The sequence below is a fragment of the Macaca nemestrina genome, chromosome 10 (assembly GCF_043159975.1).
Source record: "Macaca nemestrina isolate mMacNem1 chromosome 10, mMacNem.hap1, whole genome shotgun sequence".
Lineage (NCBI taxonomy): Eukaryota > Metazoa > Chordata > Mammalia > Primates > Cercopithecidae > Macaca > Macaca nemestrina.
This window is the reverse complement of record NC_092134.1, coordinates 19,320,634-19,345,788: the sequence shown is the minus strand read 5'-3', so window position 1 is coordinate 19,345,788 and position 25,155 is coordinate 19,320,634. Positions and strand designations below refer to the sequence as shown.

Below are 25,155 nucleotides of genomic sequence, written 5' to 3'. Positions count from 1 at the left end.
TTTCTGCAAAACGACATCATCTATCACGCTAAAATAATGGTGTTAATTTGAAGTTTATTGATTTTAAATTTTGTTTGTATTTAACGTGAAATTGTGTTTTGGTTTCATAGTCCTAAAAGAACCATAAGCAAGAGTTGTCAGTTTATTCTGAGTTTTATATTTATATATAGTTAAATAACATAATAATAAAAATATTTACATTATCACCATGGGGAAGGACCGTGATATTTTTATTTTACTTTAAAAGGGCTCTTTATACATTGCTGAAGTTTGAGAAACACTGTGACAGCCCAAGATTTCACGCAATGTTACTACAGGAATGAACTCAGAGACCATCACGTCGTTGGGAATTCCCTTACTTCAGTTTCCTTGGGGAGGATCAGAAAGGTGAGGTGACTTTCCTAAGAGCACACAGCTAGTTAGTAGCAGGGCTGGCAGTCACAGCCTAGTCCCCTGGCTCCTTACACAGCCCAAGTGTATTACAGAAGTCCGAGGCAGGAGTCACAATAGAGATGACAGCAACCCTAAACCGGGAGTGATACCAAGTGCTTTACTAGCCTCACTGATCTTGTATCTTACAGCAAACCAGACACAGCTGTTAATCCCGCCATTTTACAGAGACAGACACTGAGTTCCAGGGAACTCATCGGACCAAGTTACTAAGTCAAGACAAAAGAGCATGCACAATCCGGGGCTCTATCCTGAGGGTTTTAATGGAGTAAGCCTTGTATCCACCTCCCTCTAAGTCAAGATGGTTCCTTCCCTTTCTGGAGTTCATGGTTGTTTCTGTAACCCAGCACCTGGGGCAGTCCCTGCCTCATTAGTGATGCTTAGTAAATATTTGCTAAACCGACAAGTTATTTCTTAACTTTAAAAAGCAGTGTTTGAGACCTCTCTTTTCCATGGAAAGCTCTGCGATGCGTGAGCAGAGAGAAGCTGTTCCTAAAGAGAAGTCCCTCAAGCTGTCTGGGGCTCCCTGCTGCCTTTCAGCACCCAGAATGCTAGGAGACATGGCGCACAATTATCAGCTCCAACAATGAGCCGACGGCGGCCCTCTGAGCAAGCCCAGACAAAGCACAGAGACCTTGCAGCTGAAAAGACTCTGAATGCAGACAGGGGAGGTGTGAAAGCAAGGTTAGAGTGAGCTGCAGTGCCTGCTTGGGGCAGGAGGGGAGGAATGAGGGCGTACAATGCCACCCTGCCCCCGGGACAGGCACGCTCTCCCTGGGGCACCCTGTTCCACTGTCTGAGCTTTTGTCGCCCACTCTGGAACCAGTCTAGGCGTGCAGTGAGGGAAAACGCCAGCTGCAGCGGAAGACCGAGCCTGTGAAATCTCAAAGGAAGGATGAAAACAACAGCAAAAAAAAAAAAAAAACCCTTCTCAGCGCTCAGGGTTAATTATTTATTTTTTTAAGGAGGCAAACCAAGGAGGCTTCCACGTGGCCCTGGTTTGGGATTGCTCGACCAGTTAGTCTGGCAGATGGAAATGGCCTCATGGCAGATAAATGACATATTCTTTGGCAAGTACGTGCAGCTGTTGACTTATCAAAGACGCTGCCCCCACGTCTGTGGCAGACATCACTAATCAATTTCGGTGCCATTTTCCACGGAGCCCAAACAGTCTTGATTCTCCCGCACAGGGTTCCAGGCAGCCATGACCAATGGGTTTGTGTTGGCTTGGAAATGGCAGGCCTATCCCAAACTCTTCATGGAATCACTCAACAAATGAGGCCCCAAGAGGTCATGTAATCGCTGGAGGTCACGCAGCAGGGCCCAGGCCAGAATTCAGGTCTCCTGACTGCCTGGCTAGTGACCTGAATTTTTTTTTCACTTGGAAAATCATACTGGCTCATTTCCAAGCTGACAGTCAACTCCTGATGGAGGAGGAGGAGGAAGGACAGCATGAAGACAAGAACTCAGCTCACCCAAGTATGTCCTCTGAGCAAGTGGCACTTCTCTTGACTTGAGCAGCAGTAACTTTTACAGCCTCTGATCATCCTCTGGACTATTGGTAGGATGATTAAAAAGGAGAAGAGTCTGCAAAACCAGCTTCTCCAATGAAGACGGTATCACTCAGTACACATCCCTCCCAAACTCCTTGGGGCTGCATTCCCAGAGATCTTAAGTAGGGAAGGGCATGTTCTGAGAAACATGGCTTTGTGCCCATCCTGCAATATGGAGAATCTGGAGAGACACAGATAGATAGGAGCCCAAGAAAGTTCCGCACTGGTTTCTTTGCTTTCTGAAAAGAGTCTAGAAAGATTCCCAGTGTTTCCTCACACTGTAAACTGAAGCTTAATATATTCTACATTCTTTATAGTAGAAGGTTCATGTATGAACTTACTAAATAAAAATAGATCCTAGATAAAATGTACTTACTAGGTCAGCCTTTTGATTTCCCTAGGTACAGTTAGCCTAGATTTAAGTAATAAACTATGTAAATTATCTATATGGAGTATAAAAGTTGGGATAATTTCTCTTCCCCCACTTATCTCCCCTACCTGTTGACTCTGTGGCAGCTGAATATTAGTTTCCTTCTGACCCAGGAACCACCACCTGCAGCTGACCCCTAAGCCTAGAGGATTCTACCTTCTTTGACCCTATAAAAGACTACTGCTGGCATACTTTGGTGAGGAAGTTTCACATAGAGAGTAAGCCTGGCCTCTCATTCCATCAGGAATTCCTTCTTTTATTCATTCATTCATTTATTCATTCGAGACAGAGCGAGACTCTGTCACCCAGGCTGGAGTGCAGTGGCGTAATCTCGGCTCACTGCAACCTCCACGTCCTGGGTTCAGGTGATTCTCCTGCCTCAGCCTCCCAAGTAGCTGGGACTACAGGGGCCCGCCACCACGCCCGGCTAATTTTTTTTCTATTTTTGGTAGAGACAGGGTTTCACCATGTTGGCTAGGCTGGTCTTGAACTCCTGACCTCAGGTGATCTGCCCCCCTCAGCTTCCCAAAGTGCTGGGATTACAGGTGTGAGCCACCATGCCCGGCCCCAGGGATTCCTTCTTAAGCATCCTTAACAAACAGTTGACCTTGACATCACTGGCTTACCACTTGCCACTTGATGGGCAACTCATTACTGCAGGAAATGGCCTTTTTCTAATGCTTTATGGTTTGAGATATTCACTTTTAAAAAACCTTTTAATTTTGAGATAATTATAGATCTATATGCACTTGTAAGAAAGAATCACAGAGATCTTATACACCCTTCACCTAGTTTCCCTCAGTGGTGACATCTGGTAAAACTATAGTACAATATCATTATCAGAAAATCAACACTAATAATTGACCTTATTCAGATTTCACTAGTTTTATATGCAGCCATTTGCATATATGAATTGAGTTCCATGAAATCTTATGAGAAGTTATGAGTGTCCACCACAATGAAAACACAGAATGGTTTAATCATAAGGACCCCCTAAGCTACCTTTTGACAGACACAGCCACCTCCCTCCCTCCTGCCTCCCACTTGTCTCTCTAATTTTGTCATTTCAAGAACATTATATAGCTATGCGTGGTGGCTCACACCTGTAATCCCAGCACTTTGGGAGGCCGACATGGGAGGATTGCTTGGGCTCAGGAGTTCAAGACCAGCCTGGGCAACATAGCAAGCCCTGTCTCTACAAAAAAATTGAAAAATTAGCTGGGCATAGTAGCACGTGCCTGTAATCTCAGCTACTCAGGAGGCTGGGGCAGGAGGATCCCTTGAGCCCAGGAGTTTGAGGCTTCAGTGAGCAATGATTACACTACTGCACTCTAGCCTGGATAACAGAATGAGACCCTGTCTCAAAAAAAAAAAAAAAAAAAAAGACAACGTTATATAAATGGAATCACACAGAATGTCATCTTTTCGGGATTATCTTGTTCTATTTAGCATAAATCTCTGGAGATTTAGCCACGCAGTTTTGTGAATCAACAGTTTGTCCCTTTTCACTGCTGAGCAGCATCCCATTCCTTGAACATACCAGTTTGTTTAGCCATTTTCCTACTGAAAGACATTTGGGTTGTTTCCAAGTTTTGGCTATTTATGCACAAAGGTATTATGAACATTCATGTATAGATTTCTTTTATTAGAGGTGGCAGTAGCTTTATTGAGATATAATTCACATCTTCTACAGTTCACCCATTTAAAGCACACAACTGGATGGTTTTTGCTACATTTACAGAGCTGCACAACCACAGCCAATTTTAGAAGATTTTCGTTATCTCACACAGAAGTTCTGTACCCTTTATCCAGTAACTCCCAACCTACCTTCCCCTTCCCTAAGCAACTGTGAATCTACTTTCAGTCTCTATGGATGTGCCTAGTCGACCCTCGGTATCCACAGGGGATGGGCTCCAGGACCCTCATGGGTACCAAAATTCAAGGACATTCAAGTCCCTTCTGCATTATTTTCGATCTGTGGTTGGTGGAATCTGTGGGTACAGAATATGTGGATGTGGAACCCACAGATACACAATCATGGGATATGTGGCCTTTTGTGTCTGGCTTCTTTCACTCAGAATCATGTTTTCAAACCCAAGTTATCAGTAGTCCATTCCTATTTATTTGTGTCTGGCTTCTTTCACTCAGAATCCTGCTTTCAAACCCACATTATCAGTAGTCCATTCCTATTTATGGCCGAATAACATTCCATTGTATGAACATACCCCATTTTGTTTATCCACTCATCAGTTGACGGACATGTGAATCTGTTTTTGTGTGAACGTGAGTTGTCATTTCTCTGGTGTTGATGCTCTAGAGTGTAATTGCTGGCTCATAGAGACAGTGCACATTTTACTTTGTAAGAAAACTGCCCACACTTGGAATTTCCCAGAGCGGCTGTACCATTTTTCGTTCCCACCAGCGATGCATAAACAATCCAGTTTCTCTGCATCATTGTCAGCATCTTGTGTCACCACTATTTTTTATTTTAGCCATCCTGACGGTTACATGTACATTCATTTGTTTGTACCCTCAGCAGAAATCTGATTTTCAGTAACATTTGCTGTGAGTCAGAGCCCCTAATGTTCCCCCTGGGCATTCCTTTTGTAGGCTGGCCAACCCCAGATCTTCTATCTTGATATAATCTGGGTAGTTCCCGTCTCTCCCTCCTAAAACAGGAGGATATACTTATTCATTTTACCCATTAAAAGATGGATTTAAGATGTGGTCATGCCATAGAGGAGTTCAGACCTTTGGGATCTGGACCATAGAATTCTGTTGAGCTACATCCCACAGCTGGTGAACCCTGGAGTCCACTAAGAACTCAAGATCTTTTTTTCGAAATAAAAAGGTATGAGGCAAGGACTCCTACATTCTGTCTTGGGGCCATTCCCCTGGTGGAACTGATTCCCTGGCATTTTGCAGTCACTGCCTGGTACCTGTGCTCATCTTCCAGGCAGGTCATCATTTCCTTGGACTGTGGTTATTCTGAGGGTAGGAGGGGGCTCTATGAAACTGGTACAGCGCTGAGCTCCCAATAAGCACATGGTATTTGTGGACGGCCCTTGATAAGCATAGTGGACAGTAAAACCTTAGGGGTGATGCTTGCTGAAGATAGGCATGTTGTAAGGGATCAGCAGATACGTGCTGAATGGGCACATGAAAGAGTTAAAAAAACTCTTTCCCTTGTATTCATAATAGGAAAGACAGCACAGGAAGAGTATCTGCGAGTGCAAATATGGCTTTGCCACTTGTGCAGGGTTTTATAGCTGGGAAGCCATCTGACTTGTGCGCTTCAGTTCCCCAGGCTTCTTGGGGGAGGAATGAATGAAATCCTGAGCACAAAAGCACTTCAGGTCCCTGCAGGGCCCTTGGGTAAGGTGCTGTGCAGACATCGGGAGGTATCGTCAATGGTGCCTGGCTCACGAAGGCAGAGAATGCGGCGGCGAGGACCATCAAAACTGCAAATGCTGGTGCGAGGCTGACATGCATGGATCCCAACAGGAATGCTCACAGAAGCCCCCAAACACACATAGACACACAGGCTGATGAGGTGAGGCACACAACCTTGGCATCACGACTGTGGCCAGTGATTATTTATACTGTGACAGGTGAGGAAAGGATGTGTGTGTGTGGAGCGGGGCTGTGAGGGACGCACATTCTGCCAAGATGGCGGCTCTCTCAGACTTTCCCATCCCCAAATGTGGCCAATTATCCAGCTAGCTGCTTAGGATCTAAATATAGGCATCATCTGCGATCCCTCTCTCTGCCTGCACAGCCCTCACCAAAGACACCATCAAACATATTCCCATACTGACCTGGCATCCCACTTCCACAGCTGACGTCTGGTCCAAGCCACAGTCAGCTCTGACCCAGGTGAAGTAAAAGCCCCCTCTTGGGTCTCCTCATACCTGCTCGTCCCCCTGAGAGATTTTTCTCCTTACAAGATCTTTTACAAATGTAAGTCAAGAAAGCCCAACGACCTGAAGCGCTAACGGCCAACCCCAGCCAGGCAATCACGGGAAAGAACAAAGCCACTGGATATCAAGTCTATTACAAAGTCCTGGTAATTAACACAGGTTGGTATTGGCATGGGGGCAGACAAATAGACCCGGGGAGCAGATTAGAGTCAGAAGCAGACCCTCACACACAGTCACCTGATTTATGACAAAATCAATGCTGCAGAGGGAGGGGAAAGAATGGTCTTTGCAATAAATGATATTGGGCCAAATGAATATCCACGTGGAAAAAAAATGCTCCTTGGTCTGTACCTCACGCCATATACAAAAATCAATGCCAGATGGATTGCATACCTTGATATGAAGGGTCAAAGAGAAGCCTTTCCTTTTAGAGAAAAATATAGGTGGCCACCTTCATGAGCTCAGAAGAGGCAAAGATCTTTTATTTTTTTTTTATTTTTATTTTTTTTTTTTTTGAGACGGAGTCTCGCTCTGTCGCCCAGGCTGGAGTGCAGTGGCGCGATCTCGGCTCACTGCAAGCTCCGCCTCCCGGGTTCACGCCATTCTCCTGCCTCAGCCTCCCGAGTAGCTGGGACTACAGGCGCCCACAACCGCGCCCGGCTAATTTTTTGTATTTTTAGTAGACACGGGGTTTCACCGTGGTCTCGATCTCCTGACCTTGTGATCCGCCCGCCTCGGCCTCCCAAAGTGCTGGGATTACAGGCGTGAGCCACCGCACCCGGCCAATCTTTTAGCAGACACAAAAAGTTCTAACCAGGAAGGAGAAAAATGACAGTGACAAGATCTAAGTGAAGAGCCTCTGTTCATCAAAGGATACCACCGAGAAGGTGAAAGTGACTTACAGAATGGGAGACACTGTAATTGCACAGTACAGTATTCAGAAAGTTAAATAAAAAGTAATTAGACAATTGAGAAGAAAAATAAATTAAAAAATCAGACAAGCCAGTTTTTAAAAAGTGGGCAAAAAACTTGAACAGACATCCCACAAGAGACAACAGATATCCAAATGGCTCATAAACATATGAGAAAACATTTGACTTCCTAAACTACCAGGGAAGCACAAATTAGAACCATAATGCGGTAATACCACTGTAGCCACCATCTACCTACCAGAATGGCTAAGGAAAAGACAGACAACACCAAGTGTGGATGAAGAGGAGGGGCACCAGAACACCATAAACTGACCGTGGAAGGAAGTGTAAACTGATACAACCACTTTGGAAACCAGCCTGGAAATAAATACCTGCTAAAGCTAAAATATGCATACCCCGTGAGCCTGCAATTCCATACCTACACATACACTCTACAGGGACACATGCATGTGGATGCCGAAAAAAATGCTCACAGGAGCAGTATTTGAAATAGCCCAAACCCTGCCAACTACCCAAATGCTCATTGGCGAAATGGGTAAGTATACTGCAACATATTCATACAATGGAATTCTAGACGGTCACAACAATGAACAGATTACAACTGCAACGTAACAACATGTGCGGATCTCAGAAACAGAATGATGAGCAAAGAAGCCAGACACAAATGAGAATATATGTTCCAGTTCCATTTACAGAAAGTACAAAAACAGGCAACAGTAATACATGCTTTTAGAAGTTAAGAGAGTGGCTGCTCTTGGTGGGGGGCAGGTAGTGACTGGAAGGAGGCGCTGGACAGGGGCTAGCTTGAAATGCTCGGCCTCTTGCGCCACGTGCTGGTTACACAGTTGTGCTGAATTTGTGACCGCTTGCCACACTGTCCACTTAGGATCTGTGCGCTTTTCTGCATGCATGCTAGCTGGCCATCACATGGGGTAAGACTGGTCCTGCCTCGTCAGGGCTCGGCATTTACTGTCTCTGGATCTGCACGTGCTCACTCCTTCACACCCCCAGGTCTCCATGCAAATGTCCCCTCCTTGGAGAAGCCTTACCTAACTGCCCATTCTAAAACTCCCTGTACTGGGTGTCTTCCAAATGACGTCTACTTGAAACCTGTAAAGTGACCTTACTTAGAAATAGGACCTTGGCAGATGTGATCAAGGTCAGATGGGGTGAAATGGATTAGTGTAGGTCCTCAATGCAATGCCTGACGTCCTTATCAGGAGAAGGCACAGAAAGAAGAACACCAGAGATGACAGAGGCAGGGATGGGACTGACACAGCCCCACGCCAAGCAATAGCAGGGATTGGCAGCAGCTGCCAGGAGTGGGAGGAGGTGAGGAAGGATCTCCCCTGCAGCCTTTGGAGGCAGCACAGCCCTGCCCACACCTTGCACTGGGACTTCCGGCTTCTGGAACTGTGAGAATACATGTCTGCTGTTTTAAGACCCCCGTTTGTGGCATGTTGTCATGGCAGCCACAGAAACTGGTACTGGTCTCATTCTTATCCCTCCTACCTCTTGCTTTAACTGTCTTCGGAGCGCTCATGCCACCATGTCACAGGATTTATTTGTTCATTTGTTTACTGCCCCTACTGCCAACCACCATTAGAACACAAGAGCCATGAGGGCAGGAACTGTGCCTTATTCACAGCCACTTTCCCAGGGCCGAGCAATGCACCTGGTATAGAGAGAGGCTCCATTGACGCCAGAGGAATGCCAGGGGAATAAATCTGCCTCTCCCTCGGTGCAGAGGAGACAGGAGGCGCCCCGTGCACACTGAATGAATGAGGGCATGCATTCATTCCATCCTTTCAAACCACAGCAAAGTAGGAAGAGTGGGAATATCCTGATAGGAAAACAGGGCAGAGTGGGGAAATGACCTGGTCCTCGAAGCCAGTCCTCCGAGGGGGTCAACAGGACTTAGCTTTATTTGTAACCCCTGTATGTTTCATAAAGGGGAGGAAAAAAAATACCTTATTTGTGTAACTGAAACTAGAAGACCACAAACCCCGTTCTCTGACTTCAGGTTCCCAGTGCTCTGTGAGGACATGCCACATCCCTACTTAGGCCTTGTGTTTAACTGAGTCCAGGGGTTGGCAAACTTTTCCCAGCCAGGGCCAGAGCATCGATATTTGGAAATACCTCATCAGGGTAGGATGAGGTCATATGGATGAGGTTGCAAGCTCTTCACTCTGCTGCAGAAGCCCCAAAGCACCAGGCAATAATGAGCAAGCGTAGCTGGAGCTGGTCAGTGGCTGCGATGCCCCCTGACCGAGGGGCTCTCTGGGCAGGTGGATGTGGGAGGAGGCGACTTGTGTAGAGGAGAGACACCTGGGGCCAGCTTCATCCTCCTCACCCATCCCTTTGAGAACTTGGCTAAGGGTTTTCTCCCACCCCACACACCTCACTCAACCCATCCTGCTTGGCAGGCTCTCAGGAGCTGCCTGAGCCTGATTTTTGCAGAGCTTCTTCAGGGAAAGCCTGGAAAATGGGAAGTCCTCTCCCAGCCTGCTCTGCGTCTCTGCCCTGGCAGATGAAAGGGCTTAAAGGGCTCAAAGCTTTTGGAAAAGTACTGCTGACAACCAGGAGTCAGTCGGGCAGTGACCCCATGCCTGCGCAGGGGAGACGAGGGAGGTGTGTGTGGGGAGCGTGGGCGAGCGAGCTATCCTCGGCCTTCCCTCCACCGTCACGGCCACTGCAAGAGGAAATGAGAAGGCCAGGAGGCCAGGGATGGACAGACGCTGTCCACAAAGCAGGCACAACAGGTGTGCGGGGGACAGGAGATGCAAGCCATGTAATTAAGATCTCCAGACACCTGTTGTGAACTCTCGCCCATTCACACCCTAGCAGGTGGTTCACACCTCGAGGAAGAAAATAGTAAAAAAAAAAAAAAAAAAAAAAAAAAAAAAAAAAAAAAAATAGATGCTGAGATAAAAGGAGAAAAGTAGCTCTCCATCTGCCAGCCTGCAACTGCTGGCTGCTCTCACCAGACATCCCTGACCCATGGCAGGAGTTCCAGGGTGACGAGTGAAGCTCTGGAGGGGGAGCTGGTTGTGCTGCCTCAGGGCTGTGTGACCTCAGGCAGACTCCTGAACCTCTCTGTGCCTTACACTTTGCGTTTCTACCAGGATTGTATAGAGAAAGGCTTCACCCAGTGGGTATGCGCTCCACTAACATTATCAGAGCACGAGCTATGTAGCAGGCACCTGTGGACATGACAGTGGGCCAGAGCGTCCCAGCTTATATTCGGAGGTTGAGGGTCAGTACAGTAAGCAACCACATGGAGCAGTTCCAAGGGGAGCTGAGGCAGCTGGGGTGCAATGGTAATGGGGCTGCAGGACAGCAGGACAGGCTGAGCTACCCTGGCCAGGGGTCAGGAGTTAGTCAGTGGAAGAGTGTGCTGGAGTGTGCTAAAGGCCTCCTTTTGTTCTATTTTTTTTAGAGAGAAGGCCTCACTCTGTTGCACAGGCTGGACTGCAGTGGCCAAGATATAGCTCACTGTAAACTCGGACAGCCAGACTCAAACAATTTTCCTGCCTCAGCCTCCTGAGTGGCTGGGACTACACGAGCACCACACAGTTCAGCTAATTTTTGTATTTGTTGTAAGGATGGGGTCTTGCTATGTTGTCCAGGATGGTGTCGAATTCCTAGCTTCAAAAGATCCTCCTGCTTTGGACTCCCAAAGTGTGGAAACAGACTTTTAGCACCTGCTACCCTGATGACGGCCATGTGGGCGATTTTCTCTCAGGGGCCACACTAAAGGAAAAGCTAATTGCCCAAAACCCCAATCAAGAAGGTAACTCTCTCACAAATGTCCACCTGACTCCACCGGCCGGAAGGCAACGTGAACCACCTGTTGGTAAAAACGAAGGGAGGGAGCAGAGAAGGAAGAATGCGAAATCGGGTCTTGACTGTGAACCTGTGGATGCCAGCGTCCCCAGAGAAGACAGCGGAAACTCACAGGTGGAAAGTGAGCCGGGGCACTCTGGAGTACCGTGTGTGGACAGGCTAAGCGTGAACCACCCAAGCCTTCCTTCTCACCTCCAGACCCGCTCAACTCTGTCTTCCTAAACCTAACACCGAACAGCGTTCCTGGCGTGGCAGGCCACCAGAAGGAAACACAGTAATAACAGCTACGCTGGCTGGGAGCTTTTCATGAGCCCAGCACTATGCTAGCTGTCTCACACACTTGACTCATCGTTTATCACCCAGCTCTAAGGCAGGTTCTTTTCATCCTCATTTGACAGATGAGGAAAACTGAGGCCCGGAGAGCTAACATGACATAGCACAGGAAGGGAGAGAAGTGCACTGAACCCACAGATTTATCACCAGAACTGACTCTTCACCATGACTTGACCTGGCCTGGACTTCAGAGCTGCCTGGACATTCCCGCGGTATCCTCAGACAGGCAGGTCTGAAACGCGTTCCTTAGCAGTAATCCACCGAGGGCCTTCGTGATGATCATGACAGTGACAGACAAGCTTCCATAAACGCGTCCCTCCTCTGGTCAGCCTGTCTACCCACCCTCTCCCTGAGCCTTTCACCGCCTTGGCAGGGAGGCAGGGGAGGCAGACACACTCTTCATTTCCATCCTGCAGACGAGCAAACTAAGCCTGGCCAATGGCCACTACACCCTGGCTCCAAACTTCCTGATTCTTCCACTGGTTTGCAGGCAGAACTGGCTATACAATTTGCAGGGCCTGGTGCAAAATAAAAATCCAGGACCCCTCGTTCAAACATTACTAAGAATTTCAAGAAGGTGACAGCAGTGCATTTAACCAAGTGTGAGGCCGACCCTGTTTGCAGAGCCTCCTTCCTGGAAGATGCAGGCTACCGCCTGCCGGAACCCAGGTGGCTCAAACCAGGCAGCCCCATGGATTATGACAGAAATGGGCAAGCCAGGGTCCATCTAGGAATAGCACCGTTACTGTCTGTACCCTAGTTTCCTCATCTAGAAGGTAGGTTTAACAGTCCTACCATGTTGGGCTGCTGTGTGGACAGACTGATACAGAGACTGCCTGGGAAGTGGTTCGCCCCGCGTCCCATGCCTCCTGAATGCCTGTATCAGCCAGCTCTGTTTTTAACACCACTTCCGGCTTTTGAAATGGGGGCGGAAACAAGACCCTCTCCACCAAACGCGTGCGCTCTGCACACAGGTGCTGTGTGTCAGCAGGAGAGCCCCAAGTGTAGGCTTCATTTGCATGTACACACTTAGGCCCAATCCAGGCCCTGACCTGCCTCTCTGCCCCGGGCACTTCCCGGAGGAGACAAGGAAAGAGAAAAATAAACAACATGGCAAAACACACGTGCAACACACCTACTCCAGAGCAAACCCAGACAGGGTGGGGGTGGGGGTGGGGTAGTGGGAAGCCCAGTCTCCACCTCCTTCCTTCCTTCTTTTAGATCCATACTGACCTAAGACTCTGGGCACCGGCCGGGTGAGCTGACCACCGGCCATTTCCATCCTTGCTCGAGTGGTGGGGTGAGAAGTTTGTGTGTACCTGCATACTTGCACAGTCTGGGGCACCGCCATTTGTGTGTCTTCCACATTTCCTTTTGGGGGGTAGAGGGGGGCTGGCTCAGCCTGTCCCTCAAGGTCCTTCCTGACTCTCTGCCCCAGAACACAGATGAATGGGGCAGGAAGAGAGGATTACAGGATTACAGCCTTCCTTTGCAGAAACAAAACAAAACAAAACAAAACAAAACAAAACAGGAAAACGCTGCCCAGGACCTTCAAGGCTTCAGCACTGCCGTTGTGGACCTGGGTTCTGTCTATAAAGTCAGATTCAAACCCTGGGTTCAAATCCTGGCTCCACTGGTTTGGTGCTGTTGAACACCACAGTCAGCATTTATTAACTACCTGCTACCCTGCCAGGGGCTGGATTAAATGCCTCATCTGCACAATCTCATTTAATCCTTATAGTCCTTGAGGCTGCTGAGCAGGGTGGCGGCCTGAGGCATCTGATGACCCAGTGGGTGGAATTTGGGCTCCGGAGCTGGCTTCTTCACTGAGAAGCGGACATGAAACTGCTTTACCGGGCCATGGTGATGAATGGGCCCCTAGAAACATGAGGCACCGCAGCACACAGGGCCGGGGACATGAGAAAGAAATCAGCACTCACACATATTACCACAGCATCAGCACAAATTACAGTGCATGTTATCACCAGTGTTACTACCACCAGTTTATGCCAGGGGAAACTGAGGTCCCAAAAGAGAGCCACAGAGAGGATGAGAATCGTTGTCCACGAATCCACTGCCGTGCCTCTCTCTGAGTTTCCAAAAACGTAATCTTTGAGTCGCCCCAGACAGCAATCGCACAGAAACACGGAAATGCAGTGCCTCTTGATGCCTGTCTGGTTTAATCCAGGGCTGGTTAGTTAAGGGGCTGGAGTGCGGTGCACTGAGGACCCAGTGGAAGGCTGGTGGCCTCCGGGAAGGGCCCCAGGCACTGCTCCTTCCGGCTAGGAGGGCGCCTCCTCTCCCCTCCAGCAGGCAGGGTAGCTTGAGGCCCTGCCTGGAGAATGATCTCCGGAGCCCTGCGCTCTCACCTGCACACCTGTCCCACTGGCTGTCACTGTCAGTTTCCTCTCTGGTCCCCTACAGAGAGACCTAAATCTCTCCTGAAACAGCTACATGCCTCGTGGCTAGCACAGTGCCTGGTACAAATGACACACTCGCTGTCATTTGGTTCCCACTGGAATGATCTGGAGGAAGACAGCTCCTTTTAGACCCAAAAGAACAGGCAGCAGAGAGGAGTGGCTCCAAGCTGGGGCTCTGGGTTAGGCTGACTTAGATCCAAATCCCCACTCAGCAGGGTGGTCTCAGGCAGGACACTTCGTCTCCCTAGTTTCCGTCTCCAGTTTCTGTCCAGGTGCAAAAGGGATGACCATCCCTCACAGGGCTGCTGTGCGGCTTAAAGGAGGTGATTCTGCATGGGAAGGCATTCAAGCTCAGAGCTCAGTACGCAGCAAGCGTGTAATAAAAGGGAGTTGTGATTTTTACTACACCTGGTAGGATAAACCCATAGAACCTGCCTGGCCAAATGGACCATCCTGGTTCCCCGAAACCCTGAAACCTCCCCCTGGCTAACGACCTTTACCGGCCAGTGGCTTTGTCTGAAATCCTGTCTGGGGCTTCCCTGGACAATCTCGGAGAAGTCCCTGAGAAGGCTCACAGCGACCCCTGCTGTCTGCAATGAAGAACTGCCTTACGTCCCCGGTCGGAGTGAACAACAATAGCAGGTACGGCCCCTCCAAGAAGGGCTTACGTTTCCAGGGGTTTAAGAAAACTCTCATCAGAACAATGCCAAAGAGAAGAGTCACCACATGTAATTATGTTCAGCGGACACTAATTCCCTGTCTTCTAAAAATAAATATAATACGTGAGATCAAACAAAGTGCTCTCTCTTCCCTCGAGGTCTTTTGTTTCCCCGGATAAGTGTCATCCTAAATATACTGCAGAACCAAGTGAAACTGTCATTTCGGCAGGATATTATTTCCTGATCAACATGTGCTCTTCTTAGCAAGCCTGTTTTAATCTGGCAGTTCTTAAATTGGACTCCTTTTAAAAAGCAGAGTATGTTAAAGTAAGCAGACACACCGAGAGGCTAAGGATATATACCTTCCTGGAGGGATGACTGATCAACCGAGGTTTGGGGAAATGGGAAACATCCCCCAGGTCATGACCCCATCTTGCCAGGCTGTTCCTGCTGTGGGATCCCCGGGGATCATATAGCTAAGATCCTGTTTCCCAGATACAGGCAGGATTGGTCTCTGCCTCAGATCCCAGCTCACCACACACCACATCTGTTTATGAACTGAATACTATTGTATGATTTAGAATAAACAGGGGAAAAAGAGGACAAAGATTTCTGAAGTTCCCCAGGTGACTTCTTATGCTTCAAACTACAGAGTGAAAGCAAAGAAGGTAGATGCCACACAAAGATAATTCTTTTTCATCTCCAAAACACAAGGCTTATTTTGTATCCACAGATTACCTTGCAAGATGCTAACTGGCAACTCTAACAGAGGCTTCACTCTCGGATCCTTGTGCAAGCATAGAATGAATGAACGAGACCTAGTTTGTAGAATTCTAAATGTTCACCCACACGCAGGCCACGGTGCTGCAGGTCCCCCGAGCAGTCCTGGATCCCACCCAAGCCTCAACAATGTGTTTGGGTGAAGCTGACTTCATCTGCCATTACATTCTGAGAGCTAGATGGTCTCTCTACTACCCTGCCCGTGCCTGGGGAGGGCCTTGGCTTCAAGCAGTCCCTTCTTAGGCCCTGATATAAGGACATTTCTTTCATTCAGGGCTTGGTGCTGGGTGATGCCTACCTAATCTGAAAAAGCCAAACACTGTAACACGTCAGCATAGGGATCACCAACTAGCGGCCCTGGGGCAGGCCAGACTTTGTCTTGGTTTTAAAAAGTGAATTAGTTGCTGATGAATTCCCCTTAAGAATCCACATGGCTAGTTTCTTTCAAAACATGGGAACTGGTCTTATGAAGCCTGAGTTCCTGTGTGGCATCCCAGCTGGATGGCCAGAGAGAGGCCCTCCTGCTGCTCAGTCCCCACCCAGTCTGCTGCCGTTACCGGCTGGGTCCCCGTGACAGCTGTGTTTCCCACGCCTGTGCAAGCAGGTGCTGACGGACTGCTTTACATGTGCAGGTAATTCACCTTCGTTTCCGTAGAGCCATTTAGGCCACTGGTCCCCAACCCCGGCTGGACATTAGGATCCCCTGGGGAGCTTTCAGCACAACACCGATGTCTGGACCCCACTGTTGAAAAATGGAATCCAACCCTCTGGGGATGCAGCCTTGGCAAAGGTGTGTTTTAGCCATCGCCAGGTGGCTGGAATGTGTGGCTAAGGTGGAAAACTAGCACCTTAAACCAAAGGGGTGGCCTGGATGAAATTTCAAGCAGATCATGGGCAGGGCTGGATTTTAGCCACTGGGGCCCCTGCCCCTCTTGCACCTTGTGGATGGGGACAGGGAAGCCTGCCTGCCCTTTCTCCATCTGCCTTGGAGAGGGGAAACCTGGCTGTTTTGACTTTTTTCCTGCACAATGCTCTGGGGAGCCACAACTGAGATTAAGGGAGATAAATCAAAAGCAGCCAAAAGATGACCTTTGAAAGACCACTGAGCCGGCCTGCAGCGGAACCATCCAGGACCCAAAGGCTACCTTCCCCGAGACTCGGGCAGGCTCCCCGCCCACACACCAGTCCCCTGGACTAAACAAGCGCTTCTCACCTGAAGAGCTCTCGGATCTCCCGGCTGTGGGCCTGGAAGGGGATGTTCCGCACCAGGATCTTGGAGGTGGTCTGCGTTCTGGGAACTTGTTTCTTCCGAGCCGATGTCACGGCTGGCCTGGAGGGTGAGGGCAGAGGGTTCGAGTTATTGGGGCTTCAGCAGCTCCTGCCCAACACTGACTTCACCACGCCTCCATCAGAATATTCAGGTGATGGATTCAAGGAGGGTGCGTGGGGTGGGGGACCAACCTGAAAGGAGAGGAAGGTGACAGGACCCAAAATAGCTGCAGACGTCAGGGGGACACATCCATGCCTGGGTGGCTGCTGCCCTTCATTTGAGAGACTCTGGGGCCACCAGGGACTTAAGGAGCCCCGCTAAGGGTGGGGCTGGTTTCTCACCAAACCCAATCTCTATTGTGTCTTTCTCTCCAGTTGCAAAGAAAGGCCCTGGTTGGTTTCCAAAGGTCTTGTTTGTGACACTTCATCAATAACCCGAGGAGGAACATGCGGGGGCCTAACCATGAAGATGGACCAGGGGGCGAGCGAGGACACTCTCAGCCCACGTTCAAGGTCATCCCCAACGCAGTGCTACCTGACCTGTCCCCCTGCTCTCCCAGGGAAACCTCCCACTCCACCAAAACAGGGTAGGGAAGTGAGAAAGGCTGGGAGTTAACAAGCTGGGTGTGAATGCCAAATCGGATACTTAGGATCTCTATGATCTTGGGCAAGTAACATGGCCACTCTGGGCCTCAGTTTCCTCCATTGTAGAATGGGTGTAATGATAGGCCAACCCAATTTGATTGTCTGAAGATTTAATAAGCAGACTCAGTACTGGACCCAGCATGTGGTAAACATTCAATAAATGGCAGCTGTTATGATAATAACCACGTTAGGACTCACCTCCTTCAGGCCTGCTCCATGTCACCTCCTCACAGGCCTTCTCTGTCTTCATTAAAACGGCAACCCCCTCACCCACACCCCCACCAGCTTCATTTCTCTTCCTGGCACTGACCCCTGTGCTAGTACATTACAAATTTAATCATGTTCCTTGGCTGCCACACCTGGAAGGGAGGGGACTAGCCTGAACCCTCAGCAAGGAAGGGGACAGCTACCCAGCACAGCTCTTTTTTTTGTCTTGTCATTCTGGGGGCTATGCTGTCTCATACAGTGGCCACCAGCCACATGTGGCTAGTTAAATCTAAATTAAAACAAAGCAAAACTAGGCCAGGCATGGTGGCTTACACCTGTAATCCCAACACTTTGGGAGGCTTAGGTGGATCACCTGAGGTCAGGAGTTCAAGATCATCCTGGCCAACAGAGTGAAACCCTATCTCTACTAAAAATACAAAAATTAGCCAGGTGTGGTGGCAGGTACCTGTAATCCCAGTTACACGGGAGGCTGAGGCACAAGAATTGCTCGAACCCAGGAGGCGGAGGTTGCAGTGAGCAAAGATCACACCATTGCAGTCCAGCCTGGGTGACAGGGTGAGACTCCGTCTCAAAAAAATAGAAGCAGCAAAACTACAAATTCACTTCCTCAGTTGCTGGGGTATCAGGCTCCAAGATGGTCCGATGATCCCTGGCTCTTGGTGTTCATACCCCATGTAATCCCTTCCCACGCTCTACCAGGGCCAGCCTGGGTGACCAGCAGGACACAGCAGAGGGAGGGCGTGTGAATTCTCAGACTAGGTTGCAGAAGACATTGTGGCCTCCTCCTTTCCCATTCTTGGATCACTCACTCTGGAGAGACCCGCTGCCATGCCATGAGGACACTCAAACAGTCCCAGAAAGAGATCCCCAAGGTGAGGAACTGAGGCCCCTGCCAGCAGCCATGTGAGTGTGTCATCTTCACGACAGATCCACAAGCCCCAGCTGAGCCTTCAGATGACTGCAGCCCTAGCTGACATCCTGACTGTAACCTCATGTGAGACCCTGAGGCAGAATTCCCAGCTAAGCTGCTCCTGAATTCCTGACCCATGAAACTATGAGACAACGTTTTGTTTTCAGCCTGTAAGTTCTGGGATACTTTGTGATGCGGCAATAGACAGCGAAAACAGTTGCACTTGCCACATCTCAAGAGCTAAATAGCCACTTGTGGCAATTGGCTACCATGTTGCACAGAAGAGATGTGGAACATTTCCATTGCTGCAGAAGCTTCTATGGAACAGCACTGCCTGCCCTAGGGTGTAAACTCCCAAGGAAACGCCATCCCCAGTGCCTAGGAGGAGGATATGGTACACAGTGGGCTTGCTGTAATTTTTTCTTGAGTAAAACAATGGTTCCATGAACACTGGCTAGGAAGTGAGATCCTGCAAGGCTGAATTCAGGCAGGCTCTCTGGAGATAGGGTACTGGACAGAAACCGCCGGCTCAGTGCTCATGGGCACTGCAAGTGCTAGATGCTTCACACACAACCTCTGGTTAGCACGTTTCACTTCAGAGGCAAAGTCACCCATGCAAGGTCACAGAGCTCCTGGATTAGAAACTACAGGTGTGGGGCTCAAAGCCTGACCTCTTTCTGTTATACTGGCAGCTCAGGAGGGCCCCTGTACCAAGCCTTCTTCCCTCCAAGGATGCTTAACATAGCACAGACCACAATGGGTGAAGAACACCAGAGCTGGCCCAAGCTGGTTTCACAGGAAGCATTAACAACAAAGAAAAAAGGAAAAAGAAAGGTCAATTCGCTGGCAGCTAATTTGCCGGATGACCACAACAAATGACCAACTTGCTGAAAACTACCGAATAAATTTCTGAAACCAGTTCTAGGGCTGTTAGAGGCAGTCATTTTATCACCCAAGGCAAGTAGATGATAATGACAATAATGGCTTACGCTGGGCACCTGTTATGTGCCGGACACTGTTGGAGGCACGTCGGGTGTAATAGCTCATTTAGATATACAAGCAAGTAGAAATGGAGGAGCAAAGCTAAATCTCCAAATAATCCCCTACTTCAGTATACTGGTCATTGGGCAAATTGGTCTGCCTCCATCTCTAACACCTACAGAATCTCTCTAACATTAATTGGAGGCCATCGTAGGCACTGTCATTCAGCTCTAAGAAAGCATGTTCCATAAAGAGGAACATCTAGGTTTTACAGCTTCTTCTGGTTCATCCACAGCACCAGCAACCTCCAGCTCTTCCTTGGTTTATTTATCCCAAGATGAGTGTTGTTTGCCTGTTTCTCCTGCACTTGTTCCTTTTCTTATTAAAAAAAACCCCCGTGCATTAAACATTCACCCAAAGGACTAACACTGTTATAGTTCACTGGGAAAACAGGGGTCGGAGTTGGTAAATGCTAACTTAATTAGGTATCTTAATTAGGAAGAGTCCTAAATGGTAAAGGGATGGGTGGAAAGGACATTTAAGGGTGAGAGACAGCCTCCAGGGCGGCCGGCAGCAAGAACAGGAAACCCCAGCTCACAGGAAAGGGAACTGAGGACACTGAAGACTCACTTAGTGGCTCGTTCCGAGATCCTCACTTCCAGCTTGTGGCCGTCCACGATGTGACCCTAAGAGAGAAGACAACATGGCTCATCTCTCTGTCCCTAGAAATCCTCACCTGAATCCTTGCCCTTCACCAGAGCAGAGCCCTGGCTCGCAGATGGCAGACTCTGTTCCCCAGCGAGCAGGGCTAGCTGGCCTCGAGGACAGAGGATGGCCTTTCCCTGAAATGGCTCACACCGAGCCCAGGCAGCAGCTGGTGGTCAGAGACTCAGCCCTTGGATGCTCTCTTAAGTCACAGGTAGGCCTTGACCTAGATGTCATTCAAGGGACACGGAATTTTCCATTGTTTATAAGCATGTTCAGGCAAAGTAAGGCCCATAGGTCTGGCTTGCAGAGAGAGTTGGGTTTAGTTTGTATGTTCCTGAAAAATATTCTAAATCATAGTGGAGTTGCATCTAAAGCTAGGTACTAACATTGGTCCCTCAAGGCGGAACTGGTGTATTAGCAAAATTACCCTTGAAAATCCCTTAAATCTCCCATAAAATACAGCATGCAGAGCTTCGTAGGAACAATTCTTGGAGGCAATATTCACATATGCATGCACACAATGATGTCCAAAACATAATACAGTACACGTGCAAAGTAAAATTTCATAGAATCTTACATCACGTGAAAGAGAAATATGGACCACTGAACCTGCAGAGCCGATTTTAAGTTAAATGAGTACACAGCCCCTGACCAGGAAGAGCCTAGGATGTGGGGCATTATGAAGGGAGCAGAGGACACCTTCTCAAGCTACTAACACCTACTGAATCCCCTTCACATTAGCTGAAGGCCGTCCTAGGCACCATCATCCAACTCTAAGACACTACATCCCATAAAGGAACCCAGGCAAGGCCACAGAGCTTCTGGATTAGAACTTAGGCCGGGCGCGGTGGCTCACGCCTGTAATCCCAGCACTTTGGGAGGCCAAGGCGGGCGGATCACGAGGTCAGGAGATCGAGACCATTCTGGCTAACGCGGTGAAACCCCGTCTCTACTAAAAATACAAATAAATTAGCCAGGCATGGTGGCAGGTGCCTGTAGTCCCAGCTACTCAGGAGGCTGAGGCAGGAGAATGGTGTGAACCCAGGAGGCAGAGCTTATAATGAGCCGAGATCGCGCCACTGCACTCCAGCATGGGCAACAGAGCAAGACTCCATCTCAAAAAAAAAAAAAAAAAAAGGAACTTATAGGTGGTGCAAAATTTGCCCTGTGGTTTGGTGCCAATCCCAGGCTGTCTCGTTCCCCCAGCTCCCCTCCTGCTAGAGGGTCCCGATCTGTCCTTGTACTTAGGATCTAGCAGGAAGGCATATCTCCCTTCTCTGTCTGAAAAGGATGTTGAGTCTTTGTCCAAACAGTTTTCGGTTCAGCCCTGTTTTCCCCACCTTCTCCCACCCTGGCCAAGGCTGGATGACTCAAGGGTCTCCTACCTGCCCCCTGCCCCCAGCCACCGTCCCCTCTCCACACCAGCAGCTGCAGAGGCTGAAGCAGAAGCCAGTGTGCTCACGGCCCTCTAATGGTCTCCTACTGCCTTTAGGCTGAGCAGTAAAATGGCCTAGAAGATCCTGCCCTGCACACCTCTCTCCTCATCCTGCACCCTGAACCGCCACCCCACGTCGCCCCTGCCACAGTGGCCTCTTTGCTTTTCAAACGTACTAAGCTCATTCCCACCTTACAGCCCCTGCCTCAGACCCTCTGCACATGGTCCCTCCTCCCAAACCACCTCCGTCCCAGATCTCTGAGCAGCTGACTCCTGACGAAGTAGGTGTGGCCTCAACTGTCACCTCCTTAGAGAGGCCTTCCCTGACCACACAGCCTAAGTGCCCCACCTCCACCCCCAACTTGCAGCTTTGTCTTCATAACCTGGTCCTGCATGTTTATTCAGAGGTCCATGGCCTGTCTACCCCACCAGAAAGAGGGGTCCACATCAGCAACCTCTCCCAGGCCTTGCACCACTCCTGGCACATGTCAGGCCCTTGGTAATAGTGCTATGGATCCAATGAACGAACTATGGTGACTGTGGAGTGTTGGGAAAGGTTCTTAATTTTTTCTTGGGCCACAGTCCCCTAGAGATCTGGTGAAAGCAATGGGCCAGGTCAAGTGTAGACTTCACACACATTCCCACTCAATTTCAGAGGGCTGACAGGACCTCCTACTACCCGCCAAGCGCCTCCGCGGCCCTCAGCCGAGAATCCTTACTTTACCTGGAGCTGCTTGAGAGCTTTCTGGGCTTGCTCCGGCTTCCTGTATTCCACAAATCCAAACCCCATGGAAAGCAGTGCTCCTAAGAGAGAGAGAGAGGTGGAAATCACACCAGTGGGTGAAGCGGAAGCACAAGGCCAAGTGCAAGGGCTGTGACGGGCCCCCAGACCTGCGCTATATTTTCTCTTATTTTCATACCCCCTTCATTCCCCAAAAATCTCGGCTCCTGGCTTGCTGTTTATTACTAGTTATCTTGACGAAATCAGTCAATGCAGTTAACATGGCTGCCACCTGAGGCCCATTTGACTATTAATTAACAGATGACTGACATGATAATTAACTTCATAATAGGATTCTGCTTTGGGAGGGAGACTGAACCAAGAGAGATGACCATCATGAAGGCAAGTGGCAAAACTTCTACCTGGGCAGTCCTCTGCCTCCACACGTAATGCCCAAAATGAACATGTGCGTGAGAGTCAAATGCACCAAAGGCTTGCTCTTCACAAACAATATTTCTCACCAGCCAATCCCATTCAGTTCTTGGGTTTCAGATATAAAGTTTGGATCATGTGGGCGACTGCATTATTCAAACTTCTCTGGTTCCTTACTTCTAGGATGCAAGTAGCAAGAGTTCAGATAGCAAAGAATACTGCAAAAATTTCATCAGAAACTTCTGCTTCGTCACTATGTATGACTGGGGAGGGAGGAGTGCTTTTATAGGGCACTAAAAAACATTAAGATCCCTAATTACATCTTGCCCTCTTGACATTAGATTTGATGTCCCCCCACCTTCCACTCACACCCCAGCATCTTATACATATTTGTTAGGTTTATTCTTTATTGTGAATTCAAAGATTCACTTCAGTCTGATGGGTTCAAATGAGGCTCGAGGCTCTCTACCTTTGGCTCACTTTGCAGTTTCTATCTTTACCTTTACCGTGCTCTTTGTGAGACCTATGCTCCTGCCTTTCCATTGACAGCAGGTGTTCAAAATAAGAGCCAAGTGCATTAAGGAATTCCATTAATTGCCCATACATGGCTCAGACAGAACTGACAGCCAGTGCCACCCCACGGCGACTTTAAATGTTCGTTCTTCAAGCAGATACTCCTCGAAAGCTCTCTTTTGGAGGCTGAGGCTGCAGGTGGTGGGCTGGCATGTCTGTGTACCTATGAGATTTTAAAAGCGCAGTGACTGTGTGAAAGGCAACTGTGAGAAGGTCAAGTTCATCTCTGAGTTACTGACACTATGCAGATCCACTCTCCGCCACCGTGTCTATGGCAAGCTGACCTCTATAGACAGCTCTACCTGGGCTCCCCAGATTCCTGGCTTCCTGTTGGCATCAGCCAACAAGAGGCTCTGATCTGGGATTGGGGGGTGGGGGGATGGAGGAGAGAGAGGCTGGAGTACTGGATCCTTCCTCATGTCCCCATCTGCCTCCTTGCTTTGGGTGGCTCTGCAGTGGCCATGTCCAATCCACGGCCACCACTCCTGCAGGTTATCTCGTGGCTCCAACTCTCAGCTAAGCTCTGGTCACACACTCTCCTCCAATGTCCCTCCAGGCAAGGCAGGGGAAAAGGCATTCTTCCTACAGAACCCACTCCCTGGACATCCCTGTGGGCTCCCTTAGCCAGCCACACCTTGGCCCCTTCCTTACAGACATCTCTGCTCCAACCCCAGCTGAGAGTGCTTTCTGTCTCCTGCTGCAACCCTGACTGACACACATTGTCTAGACTTTCCCCAAACTGTGACGGACGGGCCCCAGAGAACAGGGCTCTCAAATACAGGCCCTTGAAAAAGAGAGTGTATGTTTTAAGAGCTGCTTATGACATGGAAAGATCAGATAACCACTTCTAAAACATGCTGAAGAGCACTCCCCAGGAGGACAAGGCTGGCCCCACAGAGCATCTGACTGGGCACAGTGACAGGCAGGCACAGCCACCTCCACCTGCTAGCCTGGGTGTGCCTCCGTCTGGGTGTACCCTCATCCTGGACTTCAGCAACAACTTTTTTTTTTTTCCTGAAATCCTCACAACTGGTCCTTCTCATCATTAACTTGGTACTTAGCTGCCTTTCCTTGCATCCAAAACTATATATGAAGACTCTGGAGAACAGGGATGTTAAGGGGTAAACGGTGTCTTCCCAGACTCACATGTAGAAATCCTGACCCCCAGTATCTCAGATGTGACCTTATCTGAGACAAGCTCTTTACAGAGGTAACCAAATTAAAATGAGGTCACAGGCCAGGCGTGGAAGCTCACGCTTGTATTACCAGCACTTTGGGAGGCCAAGGCAAGCAGATCACTTGAGGTCAGGAGTTCGAGACCAGCCTGACCAACATGGTGAAACCCCATCTCTACCAAAAATACAAAAATTAGCCAGGCATGGTGGCACATGCCTGTATCCCAGCTACTGGGGAAGGTGAGGCAAAGAATCATTTGAACCCAGGAGACAGAGGTTGCAGTGAGCTGAGATGACACCACTGTACTCCAGCCTGGGTGACAGACTCTGCCTCAAAAAATAAAAATAAATGCAGTCATTAGGGTGGACCCTAAATCCAGTATGATTGGATGACTGCTGTTCTTTTTTAAAAAGTGTGGGTGGATTTGAACACGGGATGGGCATATACAAGGAGGATGCCCTGTGAACACGGAGGCGGCCATCTATAAGCCCAGAGACAGGCCTGGAACAGACCTTCCCTCACAGCCCCCAGAAGGCACCAACTCTACTGGCACCTTGAGCTTAGACTTCTAGACTCTATGGCTGTAAGACAACACACTTCTGTCATTTAAGCCACCCAGTCTGTGACACTTTCTTATGGCAGCCTGGTAAATGAATACAAGGATGCTCTGACTTCTGTGCCATATGTCTACTTAGAACCCTCCATGGCTCCCCAGTACTTCTGGGGAAAAGTCAAAACTCTTCTGTGTGTGTGG

The 25,155-nt window shown here is 49.0% G+C and overlaps 1 protein-coding gene across 1 annotated transcript in view; it reads right to left on the bottom strand.

Annotated features, from left to right (window-relative positions):
- The window catches only part of LOC105493362 (RNA binding motif protein 19), a 142,705-nt gene that overhangs the window by 74,527 nt on the left and 43,023 nt on the right, over window positions 1-25,155 (bottom strand). Inside the window, exons 19-21 of the mRNA XM_071071012.1 lie at window positions 22,224-22,303; window positions 19,987-20,042; window positions 16,537-16,653 (exon numbers count right to left, since the gene is read on the bottom strand). Coding sequence (XP_070927113.1) covers window positions 16,537-16,653; window positions 19,987-20,042; window positions 22,224-22,303 — 253 coding nt within the window. The remainder of the gene's footprint in view (window positions 1-16,536; window positions 16,654-19,986; window positions 20,043-22,223; window positions 22,304-25,155) is intronic.